The following is a 13314-nucleotide window of genomic DNA, read 5'->3' on the forward strand; positions in this document are numbered from 1 at the left end:
AACCACCAAAATGGGAAGTCAATCAGCCATAGTTTAAGGAACTCCTGGCAACCTCTAGAAGAACCCTAGGATTCCCTGGAACCTTGGCTGAGAAAGGCTGCTTTAAGGTTAACCTGGCATGCAAAGCAAATGTCTCCACACAAAAAAAAAAAAAATCATCCATGGAGATGTGGAAGCTCCATGATCTGAAACACTCTCAGATTGGCTATCACAGTGATCCATCACTGTGCAGCCCGCCCCTCTCTTTACTTTTCCTCTGAATGGAGAGAAAAATACGTTGTATTTCTCTCCCCTTTCAGGGAGATATGTAACAAACAAATGTGTATAAAAAAATATAAACAAAATTAAAGTTAAAGAAAAAATGCCTAGATCAAGGTTTTTATTCCAGGTTAGTGCCAGGGTTAGTGTTTGTAAAGGTCAGAGGCCAGGTCCAAAGGCCATGGTCAGTATTTAAAAAACAAAAAAGGGTATTTTTTAAGTATCAGTGTCAATATGTTTTAGGTAGGATAAAAAAAGCAAAATGTGCACCATTGTTTCTGGGCCCTTCTACGGGCACAAACAGCAACTAACATACACATATGTGGTATCGCTGTATCATCAGAGGCAGGGGAATTTATTTTAAGTTGTTCTTTGATGGTATGTTAGTGGCAAAAAAAATATACAGCTAAATAAAAAAAAAAATAATATATATATATATATATATATATACACACACACACACACACACACATATACACATACACATACACTTTGTATTACTATTTTGGTACAGTTTTCCTTTGATAATAAAGAAAAGAAATATCAGGAGATATCTATTACCAACAAAAAAGACCAATTTTTCCTGGGAAAAAGAAAAAAAAAAAAAAAAGGTATAATCCACCTGGACGCACAAATTAGTTGCGAAGATATGTGCGGTTTTACTAACACATGTCAAAGTTGCAAAATTGTGCTTAGGCATTAGCAGTCTTCTTACACTTAGTCACTAAGGGGTTAATAATGCCAGCATTTTACATAAGATTATGGCACTGGGGCAGATTTTTAGTTATCTCCACCAGAACTTACAGAACTCTGTCAATCATTACTAAATTATTATTTTGCAAGGTCACATATTACAAAAAAATGAAAGCCCTTGATCATTAATAAATGAGATTCTGACCTCATATCCAGATGTGTTAATCTCAGTAACATGCACAAATTCAAGGTGATTGCTGGGATTTTATTGAAACCCAGGTTGACGTCACACACAGATTCTTTCAATTCTACAATCCTGCAAGAAAAAAATGTAAAAAAAAAATATTACATACTATAAATCACAAGCATCCGCCTACAAACCAAATCAGCCAAGAGTTTCTTCGATCTCAGTAACTATGAGTGACCCCTGATCTCCCCCACAACAACAACAATTAGAGGGGGTCTTGTTCTCTTATAGCTTCACTCATTTGTTTGATAAAGGCACCAATTACCTCTGTCGCCCTATACTTCCCATCTGTAACTTGGCAAACCCAGGCAGCCCTGTGGTTCCATGGTCAGTATTCTGACCTAGCTGCCCTAGAAACCCAACATCAATTTACAGCAGGGCTACTATCTGCGTGGAGCTTGTTTTTACTCCTTGTACAAACAAATGGCAAACACCCCAACCAGGGGCGGACTGGCCATTTGGAAACTCGGGCACTGCCCGAGGGCCCGGGGTCAGTAGGGGGCCCCATGAGATGCCCCTGGTACCTTTTTCAGAGGCTTTTTTGAGTTTGGGCAAGGACACAGGGGCCCCATGATCCCCCTATTGCCCGGGGGCCCCATGAGTTGTCAGTCCGCCCCTGACCCCAACCTATAACTGGCCTTTGCAGCAAGGAGCACATGGAAGGGCGTCGCATATCAAACAGCGCAGCGAAGGTATCCAGCACGTCCCCTGATCAAAGTGAATTGGTGAGGGGGATGCACTGTATACCTTCAATGACAGTGTGCTATTGCTGGGTATCCAATGCGCCCCTATACCTTTAAGGAGGGGTGGGCTCCCTTCAGGCATGCCTGCCCATAATCTATCCATTATTATATATGTGCTCCAACTTTGGAGACTCTCAACATTTATAGCTAGGACTGCAGTATACTGGGGCGCTGGGATGTGGCCACTGCAGCTTGCGCATATATTTGTAAATGTGTGCAAACTTAACCCCTTGGTTTTAGCGTGAACTGTTAGACAGGACAACTCAGTTTATTGCAGGCTGGCTGGCAAGTTAGCTGGGAATTTGTTGTTTTTACTCCTTGTTCCAATATGGATTTCTTCCTCCAAGCCAAAAATGTACAGGTATGTAAACTAATGGCACCTGCCAGAGCTGTACAAAGCCAATGTAATATTTACCAATGCTCCTGAAAAGTGCTGCAAAGAGTAGTCAGTGTAACTTTAGGTCTCATTCAAACAGGGCATACTATAGCGTATGCCCATGCAGGGCTGTTCATTGCTGTGCAGGTACTCCCTTTAATGTCAGATAGGATGCAGTGACTGCACAAAGCTGCTGCTCCCAATGTGACACCCGTGTCGATCTGTGTCACCGAACTCACTGTCTGCGTTCAGAGACACATATCCGCACCCACACGGATATCATATTGGGAGCAGCAGCTGTGTCCATGCAGCTGCTGCATCCCAACTGACATCAATGGGACTACCTGCATGGGGCTGCATTGAACACCTGTGCATCCCCATGCAGGTAAACCTGGCCCTGCACAGGTGTATGCTACAGTATGCCCCATGTGAACGAGGCCTTAGAGTGGACTATGTCTTCCTTTGGGATTTAGCTTACCAACTCAATTCATTCTCCATTCAGCACCGGAAAGTACCAATAGTCCCCCATGTGATAGCATGAGTGACAGGCCATCTTTGTGGGGTGGAGGGGGGCAGTGTGTGCATATCGAAAAATCAGAATGCATGTGGCCGAAAACCGAGCTGAAACCAAAATGTCGGCGTATGAGAGGGGTGGGAAGGCTCCTATTTTTTTAAATATTTTTTTTCTACTTTCATGTATATACAGTCATGGCCGAAATTGTTGGCACCCTTGATATTTCTCCAGGAAATCATGTATTTCTCACGAAACGTATTGCATTAACACATGTTTTGCTATACACATGTTTATTCCCTTTGTGTGTATTGGGACAAAACAAAAAAAGGGAGGAAAGAAAGCAAATTCGACATAATGTCACACAAACCTCCAAAAATGGGCTGGACAAAAGTATTGGCACCCTTTCACAACTGCGGATAAATAAGAATGTTACAAGCATGTGATGCTCCTGTAAACTCACCTGGGGCAAGTAACAGGTGTGGGCAATATAGAAATCACACCTGAAAGCAGATAAAAAGGAGAGACGTTCACTTAACCTTTGCATTGTGTGTCTGTCTGTGCCACACTAAGCATGGACAACAGAAAGAGGAGACGAGAACTGTCTGAGGACCTGAGAACCAAAATTGTGGCAAAATATCAACAATCTCAAGGTTACAAGTCCATCTCCAGAGAACTAGATTTGCCTTTGTCCACAGTGCGCAACATTATCAAGAAGTTTGCAACCCATGGCACTGTAGCTAATCTCCCTGGTCGTGGACGGATGAGGAAAATTGATGAAAGATTGCAACGCAGAATAGTCCGGATGGTGGATAAGCAGCCCCAAACATGTTCCAAAGACATTCAAGCTGTCCTGCAGGCTCAGGGAGCATCAGTGTCAGCGCGAACTATCCGTCGACATTTAAATGAAATGAAACGCTATGGCAGGAGACCCAGGAGGACCCCACTGCTGACACAGAGACATAAAAAAGCAAGACTACAGTTTGCCAAAATGTACTTGAGTAAGCCAAAAGCCTTCTGGGAAAACGTCTTGTGGACAGATGAGACCAAGATAGAGCTTTTCGGTAAAGCACATCATTCTACTGTTTACCGAAAACGGAATGAGGCCTACAAAGAACAAAACACAGTACCTACGGTAAAATATGGTGGAGGTTCAATGATGTTTTGGGGTTGTTTTGCTGCCTCTGGCACTGGGTGCCTTGACTGTGTGCAAGGCATCATGAAATCTGAGGATTACCAAAGGATTTTGGGTCGCACTGTAGGGCCCAGTGTCAGAAAGCTGGGTTTGCGTCCAAGATCCTGGGTCTTCCAGCAGGACAATGACCCCAAACATACGTCAAAAAGCACTCAGAAATGGATGGCAAAGAAGCGCTGGAGAGTTCTGAAGTGGCCAGCAATGAGCCCAGATCTAAATCCCATTGAACACCTGTGGAGAGATCTTAAAATTGCTGTTGGGAAAAGGTGTCCTTCCAATAAGAGAGACCTGGAGCTGTTTGCAAAGGAAGAGTGGTCCAAAATTCCGGGTGAGAGGTGTCAGAAGCTTATTGATGGTTATAGGAAGCGACTGATTTCAGTTATGTTTTCCAAAGGGTGTGCAACCAAATATTAAGTTAAGGGTGCCAATACTTTTGTCCAGCCCATTTTTGGGGTTTTGTGTGACATTATGTCATATTTGCTTTTCTGCCTCTGTTTTATATTTGTTCCAATACATACAAAGGGAATAAACATGTGTATAGCAAAACATGTGTTAATGCAATACCTTTTTTGTGTGAAATACTTGATTTTCAGGAAAAATATCAAGGGTGCCAACAATTTCGGCCATGACTGTATATATATATATATTTTTTTTTTTTTAACTTAAGATTTTATTGCTATCACATAGGGAACCAATAGTCCCCTATATGATAGCATATGAGTGACAGGTCCTCTTTGTGGGGTGGGGTGGGGCAGTGTGTGCAAGGAGGGGGCAGGAGAGGAGCAGTGAATACAGAGAGGCTCCCTCACTGGCTGTCACTATACGTCAGTGCCGGTTTTTAAATGCAATTGCCGGCTTTTTTTTTTTTTCTTCATTTTAGCTCGGGAAAGAAACTAAAAAGAAACGTTTCTTTTAGCTCGGGGAAAGTGTCAGCTGATTTTCTGAGCTATAGTGAAAAAAAAAAAAAAAACCCCAGCAATTGCATTAAAAAACCGGCACTAACATCTAGTGACAGTCTGTCACTGTATACACTGCTTCTGCCTTTCTCCGCCACCCTCCCCATGCAGCACCAGAAAGTACTAATCTAAGATAGAAAGCCCTGCGTAAGCCGTACTTTATATAGGGAACAGTATATAGTCACAACATCACCTACTATATGACTGAGTGGTGCTCTTTTTATCTGTGTATTCTTTTAGATATATATTGGAATTAAAAATGGAACAAATACTCTATATATTTTTCTTCATATGATATATTTTTCTTCATGTGATATATCTGGATATTTGAACCTATTCTACTTGAATGCTTCTCTATGTGTTGAAGACAACTTTTTAGCAAAAGCATTCTTTGGATGTGGTGTGCTTCCTCTATATAATTGCAATTATTGTATTAGCAGCTTGATACACTATGTAGGGGTTTAAAGAATAACTTCACTTTTGTTGAGAAAAGAAACATTCCCCTCTGGGCGATTTATGTACATTGCAGGGATTTTAACAAACTGCAGATTCCTACCTTTTGTTATTCTGAAGAAATAGCTCTTCATTTGTTTGTGGACATGTGAAAAAGTAATGTGACTGGGAGTGATTTTATATTTATCAATCATCTGCTGCACCCGCAGGGTTCTAATGAGAAAAGTGGCAGGGTCTGCATCCCATTACATGTCATTTCCCTTTGGGAGTATCTCATCAAAAATGACATTTCTTTTGCAGGGGAAATCGGACTTGTATCTTAGTGCAGGCTTCTGGGAAAATCAGAAAGCCAATCACAAAAGCAGGAAATTATATTTCTGGGGGGGGTGTTCTGTGGACCATCTGTATACAGAACGCCTCCAGGTTGCCATATTGCATTTTACAAAAAATGACAGCGCTGCAGATGAAAAAGGAAAGGTAATGTTTAATACCATTAAATTACAATATAACTTGTGTAGCAATTGTATATGCTACTTTTTTGTTTGCTTTTGTGCTGGTAAAGTGGTGTGCAGAACTTTATTGCCAATGATCAGCAGACCTTCTGTTCCCATGTGACAGCACTGGACCAATTACCAATTTAGCATCAGTGCTGGAATGAGTTACATGATCCTCCACACCTGAAATTATTGGGTATTTTTTGCCATCTATAGCTGAAGAGAGTAATGGAGGAAGCAAAGGAAAGGTCATTATGTGCTGTTGTTGGGGTATGAAAGAGACCCGTTGCCTTGCGCTGATGGTGGCCCAGAAGGCTCTCTATCAGACATTACCAGAATGGTTGACTTTCCAGTAGAATGGCCACAATAGATATCCCTGTTTTTTATTTTCTCAAGTAAGACCAGAACTCCTTGTGTTATTGAGATTTTGTTCACATGCAAACAGGTTTTGCATTCCCATACAAATCTATGAGAATGCAAAACCTGCTTGAAACACGTTAAATACAGGTCAGAAGGAAGTCAACTGCAGCCCAAATGCAGACCAGAAGACGCTTTGCCTCTCCCAAACTCCGCCAATGTCTGTAAAGCCAAGTGCAGGCTAGACAGAGCTTGTCCACACCCCAGGTATCTCAGTTGCAAAAGACACACATTGGGCATGTCAGCATCGTGTTGAAACTTTATTTTTCCAGACATGGCCTGGGACCTCTTTACTGACGCGTTTCAACTGGAAAGGGCTTAGTCATAGAGATGTCGCCTTTGAGATCTGTCGCACTCCTTACAGGCTCGTCCATAGTTTGTGTAGGGTGCTGTAATGAACTGATGGATGGTGCCACCATACAACCACAATAAAGTAAGGACCTTCACCAGCACACCTTGGTATAGGGACAATCTGGTCCTTTAACAGTCATCACAGGCAAATGTTTTGGGACCTAGCAGGATTCCTTTTTCAAGGCAGAGGGATGCCTGGGTTTAACATTTGAGGAGGTCCCAGATGAGGCTCCTGTGTCCTCTGGATCAACTGTGGGTATAGGATTATAACTTTTTTTTTTAATGGCTGAACTGGATGGACTTTTGTCTTTTTTCAGCCAGACTAACTATGTAACTATGTACATGTCCGCAACAATGAAGTTTTAATAGATCACTGACATCAGTGTGCAGTAGAGCTTTTGCAACTGCGGATAAAATAAACCTGTCAATGAATTATGAAAGATCTCAAACAATTCTAAAACGGATATCAAAGTAAGGCCATTAATACGGCCTTCAGTTTGCTTATCAGATGGTGACAGTATCGAACCCAAAAGTACACATTTATTATATTACCAATTCTTAGATGTGATGGCTGTATTCGTTTTCTTCTTAGGCTTTCTTTCTTCTATTTTCACCTAGTGATGCGGCCAGTAAGTCTATTGTTTTTCAAAGAACAACCTGTCTTGCATTTACAGGGATGATACAAACCATTTACTCTAGACTCAAACCTGTCCTTCCAGCCCCATGTCCAATCACTGGCAAACTCATGCAGGCTCCACCTCTGCAACATCTCCAAAATACGTACGTTCCTAACCCCAGACACTACTAAACAACTCGTTCACTCCCTTATTATCTCACGATTTGACGATTACAACTCCCTCCTCACCGGCCTACCTCATCACAGACTATCCCCACTTCAGTCTATCCTGAACTCTGTGGCCAGACTCATCCACCTTACCAACCTATCCGTATCCGCCACCCCACTCTGTCAATCCCTGCACTGGCTTCCGATTGCCCAACGCATAAAATTCAAACTACTAACATTGATGTACAAAGCTGTTCATAGAGATGCCCCAAAGTACCTCACCGACCTGATACCCAAATACCACCCAACCCGTACTCTTCGCTCCTCACAAGACCTCCTACTTTCTAGCTCCCTGGTCTCCTCCTCCCATGCCCGACTACAGGACTTCTCCAGGGCTTCATCCATCCTCTGGAACTCACTACCCCAATCCATCAGACTGTCACCTACCCTCCTCACCTTTAGGCGCACCCTGAAAACCCATCTCTTCAGGGAAGCCTACCCCACCCACACCTAACAGCCAATATCCTCCACTCTTCCTACCACTCCATCCCCCACAGCCACTTCCTCCTGTACCTCTATCCCCTCCCTCCTAGATTGTAAGCTCCAAGGAGCAGGGCCCTCGAACCCCTCGTGTATTGTATTGTTACTGTATTGTCTCATGTACTGTCCCCCACTATAATGTACAGCGCTGGGCAAACTTTTTGGCGCTATATAAATACTGTATAATAATAATAATTCTAAAACGGATATCAAAGTAAGGCCATTGACACAGCCTTCAGTTTGCTTATCAGATGGTGACAGTATCGAACCCAAAAGTACACATTTATTATATTACCAATTCTTGGATGTGATGGCTGTATTCGTTTTCTTCTTAGGCTTTCTTTCTTCTATTTTTACCTAGTGATGCAGCCAGTAAGTCTATTGTTTTTCAAAGAACAACCTGTCTTGCAGTTACAGGGATGATACAAACCATTTACCACTAACAGGGGTGCTTACAATGACTTATGCAAAACCTTTATCCCAAAAGGAAAAAAAAAATATGCTGTAACTGCTGGAGGTTTGCTTTAATTTGTTAGTGTATTTAAATCTGCTAGTACCAGGGGCAGACTGACAACTGATGGGGCCCCCGGGCAATAGGGGATCATGGGGCCCGTATCCTTGCCCACACCCAAAAGAAGCCTATAAAAAAGGTGCCAGGGGCATTTCATGGGGCCCCCTACTGACCCCGGGCCCTCAGGCAGTGCCCGAGTGCTCGAATGGTCAGTCCGCCCCTGGCTAGTACATCTAAGTCTCCCCTCACCCAGACTGACAATTCTGCTGACCAAATCTGCCCCCTGTGCTCCTTCATCCATAGCGGAGGTGCTCTAATACAGGAAGAGTGTTACTGGCCAGACTAGCAGGTGAAAAAAGAGGGGAAAAAAAGCCTAAAGAAAAGAAAACTAATGCAGCCACCACATCTAATGATTGTTAAACTGTAAGATATAACATTTTTGGTTTTGGGTTAAATACCGCTTAAATATTCCAATAATTTATGATTGCCTCTGAATCCCAGTCAAGGCAAGAAATCCCGGCGTCTTCATCTCACTGGCGATAGGACTGCGCTATTGCAAGTGCTGAAGCAGAGCGAACACACGCACCTAAGATGACTTGTGGAAAGCACTTACAGTGAATTACAGTAAGTAAGAAGGATTTAAAATTCCCCTTGAGGGCTCTTCAACAGGCAGACGCTCGGCGTGGAAGTGCTGGGAAATTACACCGGCTTCCCTCGGTGCTTGTAAAAAAATCGCAGATCATCATCTGCTACAAGTCTGCATTTTACTACCATTTGACTCACCATTCTGAATACAGGCAGTGGGGAGCAAAACTATAGACCCCAAAAAGGCAGAGGAAAGGGTCTTAGAAACCCCCTTAGATATTTAAAACATGTGTTAGGACACTGTACACAAAACATTTGCAGTACATCTCTCCAGCCTTCCCTTCTTGTCTTGCCCAGTTGTAAAGGCTCCTCTTCTCTATTTAAAAAGGAGCTTTAGTCTTTCCCCCCCCTCCTGCTTACCTTTTACTCTCTTCTGCACTGTAAACCTACTCACCTAGCCAGAGGATCCAACGTTGAGCTGCTGGAATCCTCCTCTCTGCAGCCACTGCATGGGTCCGATGCTGCTATGTTGCCGGTGGCAGCTGACGGCTCTTCCGGTCCCAGCTGACGGCTCTTCCGGTCCCAGCTGACGGCTCTTCCGGTGCCAGCTGACGGCTCTTCCGGTGCCAGCTGACGGCTCTTCCGGTGCCAGCTGACGGCTCTTCCGGTGCCAGCTGACGGCTCTTCCGGTGCCAGCTGACGGCTCTTCCGGTGCCAGCTGACGGCTCTTCCGGTGCCAGCTGACGGCTCTTCTGGTGGCAGGCACTGCTAGGCCCGCCCCCTCCTCCTCAGTAAATGGGACTGAATGTCATTAATCTCAGGAGGCACCGGGGGGGGTACCACGTCATTCGCCTAGGCAATTTCCATAAGTCACGGGAGGGGATATCGGCACTGCAAGGGGAAGGGGCAGTGGTGTATTTAGGTTTCGGTCTGCCCTAGGCAACACAAAAATCGGCTCCCCCCCCTCACATGGAGAGACCGTGACACTGACCAACACCCCCCTCCCCCACAAAGAGAGCCTGACATTGACCAATAACACCACAGCCCCCCCACCCGAGAGAGCCTTCTACTACCACCACCCCCCGTACACTGGCCACCCACCCCACACCGGCGAGAGAGAAGACACTCACCTTCACAGCTCCGGGCATGCCCGGAAACAAGAGTCGGGCTCTGCATACACAATCAAGCAGTCCCTCTCAGATCCCACCTGGTCCCCATGCTGCATGTGTTCCTTCTTCCAGGAGGCAGCGCTGCCCCCCTGAAAAATGCTGCTGCCCCCCTGAAAAATGCCACCCTAGGCAAATGCCTTGTGGTAAATAGGCCCTTGGGGGGGGCGGGATGAAGGGGAGGAGAGTGCTGCAAGAGGGTGAAGGTCCGCTTTAAATTGCTGATTTCACTGCACACTGAGCAACTCCCAATGTGCATTAGAAGCTGCAAGTCAGACAGAGCCCACATCATCATCTGGTTTATAGGGCATCTTTATAGGGCATCAGCATGAGCATCATCTAGTACTCCCCCCCAGGGTGGATAAAAATCAATGATTTTTTTTTTAAAAATCAAAAAAAAAAAAAAAAAAAAAAAAATCGGATTTTTTTTATTTAAATCGGATTTTTTTAAATAAAATGCTTTTTGAGAAAAATATATTACCATCCAAAGGTTATTCCATCATGAAATAAAGATTCGTTTTTTAATTATGTAGAATAAGGCTGTATATGTTTAATTTTTTTGGTAAATAAATTCTATGAATCCATTCACAATGTCATGCTCTTCCAGAGGTTTTTGTAAGATTATTGGGCAGTTTCTCTGCCTACAAGATATTATCACAGATGTTGGTTTACTTTTGCAGTTCTCAAAACTGAATTTGGCTCAGCGGAGATCACATGCCTCTTCTTCACAGCAAAAATGTTATAACATGAACAGAGTTAAGAAAAAGACCTTCATCCTAACTTCTACAAACCTATGAATACAGAATCAACCCCTTCACTGCCAAGTTTCAAGAAGTTCAGTGAATAGAATAGAAACAATATTTTTCTGATTGTTTGGAGTGGAATAGATCTGCACAAGAAGAAAGTGAAACTAAGTGTGAGGAGGAGGGGCTGACAGTCTAAGTTTCTTCAAATATATATATTTTGTTTAGCCAAATTAGTTACCAAACATGGATGTTTAAGCAAATCACATCTGCTGGAATGTTATTGTTTCAGTTGAATAAATCCATTTAAATTGTTATTATTAAGGTAATGATTATTTTTCTCCTTCCTAAGTACAACAGAAAAGTTGTCCAAATATGAATGATTAACCTATTAAACTGGGGATAAAAAAACTAATATGAAAAGTTGTTATTCTAAAAATCTTCATCTACTTGTATATTAAAGTTATACCAGCAAGAATTAGTCTATGTAGAAAACTAGGATTTACATCAAGCCTTACTGACTAGTGATTTAAATCGTGATTTAAATCAAATCCACCCTGACTCCCCCCCATCCTCTGTGACTGTCCCTGGGTCACCCCATCTTTCACTGGATTGCAGATTTTAGCAGATAGCACGGGACGTTAGGAGTTCACCGAATGTCTGTTAGATTAACAGGTATTGTTCTGTACTTGCAGAATCTTTAAAGCTGAAGTTTAATCTGTTTAATATTTTGTCTTCCCTTTTTTCCCTTCCTTCCTCACCAACATATCAACGAATTAAAAAAAAAAAAAGTTTGATTTTAATTACATACCTTATTTTAGAACCAGTAATGTCATCACTGGGCAGCTATGCCTCCCTATGCAATGCAGACAGATCATGGCTGGTGGTAAAGGCCAGCAGAATGCTGTACATAGTTCCTGAAAACATCGCAGCACCCTGCCTCAGAACTCCTCAGTCCCGACCCTTTTGATATTTACAGAACTCATATGTAAATATTAAAATATCCTGTTCTTGTTGGGTGGATGTCTAGAGTAGTGGTTGTCAAATGCAACCCATCAGCAAAGGGCCGCACATAATGTTTAATATATGGAATGCTTCGGAGGATTGTCAGAGACTGCAGACTGAATACAGGAAATGAGAGAGTGGACACGCTACATTTACGGATGAGAATATGCTGCAGGAGTCAATACGAAACTGGGAACTAGTGATGCACCGAAATAAAAATTCTGGACTGAAACCAAAACTGAAAATTCAGGATGCACTTGGCCGAAAACCGAAACCAAAATAAACAATTTTTAAAAAAAAATATTTCTAATATATAAAATGGTATTATTTTCGACTTTTTAATTAACACAGTAAGTCCCTGACTTATGAACGAGTTTCGTTGCGGGAGAATATTCCTAAATCGGATTCGTTTGTAAGTCCGACAAAGTGAGTCCTTTACACCTTTGACACAAATATACAAAGTAAAGCATAAAAAAAATAAACGCACACAAAAATACACGATTTTGCATTGGAGTCAATAGGATGTGATTTTGTATTCAAGCTAATAGGGAGCATTTTTACTTTGGAATGAGATGCAATTTTGCATGGGAGTCAACAGGCCGCAAATTTGCACTAAAAGTCAATAGGGGGAGTTTTTTTTTTTGCTGGAGTCAATGGGATGCAATTTTGCATTGGAGTCAAAAGGACGCAACTTTGCATAAAAAGAAGTCAATAGGGGGCGTTTTTAAATTGGAGTCCATGGGACGTAGTTTTGCGTTGGAGTCAATAGGATGTGATTTTGCATTGAAGTCAATAGGGGGTGTTTTTCCATTGGAGTTAAGGGTGCGTGATTTTGCATTGAAATCAATAGGGGCGAGTTTGCATTTGGGTCAATAGGACACAATTTTGCACTAAAGTCGATATATTGGTGCATCACTACTGGGAACATGTGACATGAGACTAATTGAGATCAATGCTGTTACTCTAATCAACGTTCCCACTACATAAAAAAGAGAGGAAGGCACCTCTAAGTGCAGTATTGACAATTTAATAAACAATAGATAAATTGCACTTACAAGATAAATAGTAAAAAGACTCATGTGGTGTAATAAAATCCAGGTGGAACATCCTGCCGTCCAGCAGCAAACTCTGTCTATAGGATCAGGAAGTAGAGCCCAGGATGTGCCTGTGCATCAAGAATGAGGCTTGGAGAGCAGAGTCACATGTAGGAGGTGAAGGGGGCGGTAATGCATTTCAGAGGTCTGAAGAGGGAGCCTACTGAGCATGCTCTGAAATGCATTACTGCC

General features: G+C 42.7%; 1 protein-coding gene across 1 annotated transcript in view; it reads right to left on the minus strand.

The window, feature by feature from the left end:
- The window catches only part of LRRC40 (leucine rich repeat containing 40), a 54249-nt gene that overhangs the window by 16144 nt on the left and 24791 nt on the right, over positions 1–13314 (minus strand). The window contains exon 12 of the mRNA XM_089660767.1: positions 1157–1267. Within this exon, the coding sequence (XP_089516893.1) occupies positions 1157–1267 (111 nt within the window). The remainder of the gene's footprint in view (positions 1–1156; positions 1268–13314) is intronic.

This window comes from Staurois parvus, unplaced genomic scaffold (assembly GCF_062004578.1).
Source record: "Staurois parvus isolate SC_StPar_1 unplaced genomic scaffold, SC_StPar_1.0 ptg001270l, whole genome shotgun sequence".
NCBI lineage: Eukaryota > Metazoa > Chordata > Amphibia > Anura > Ranidae > Staurois > Staurois parvus.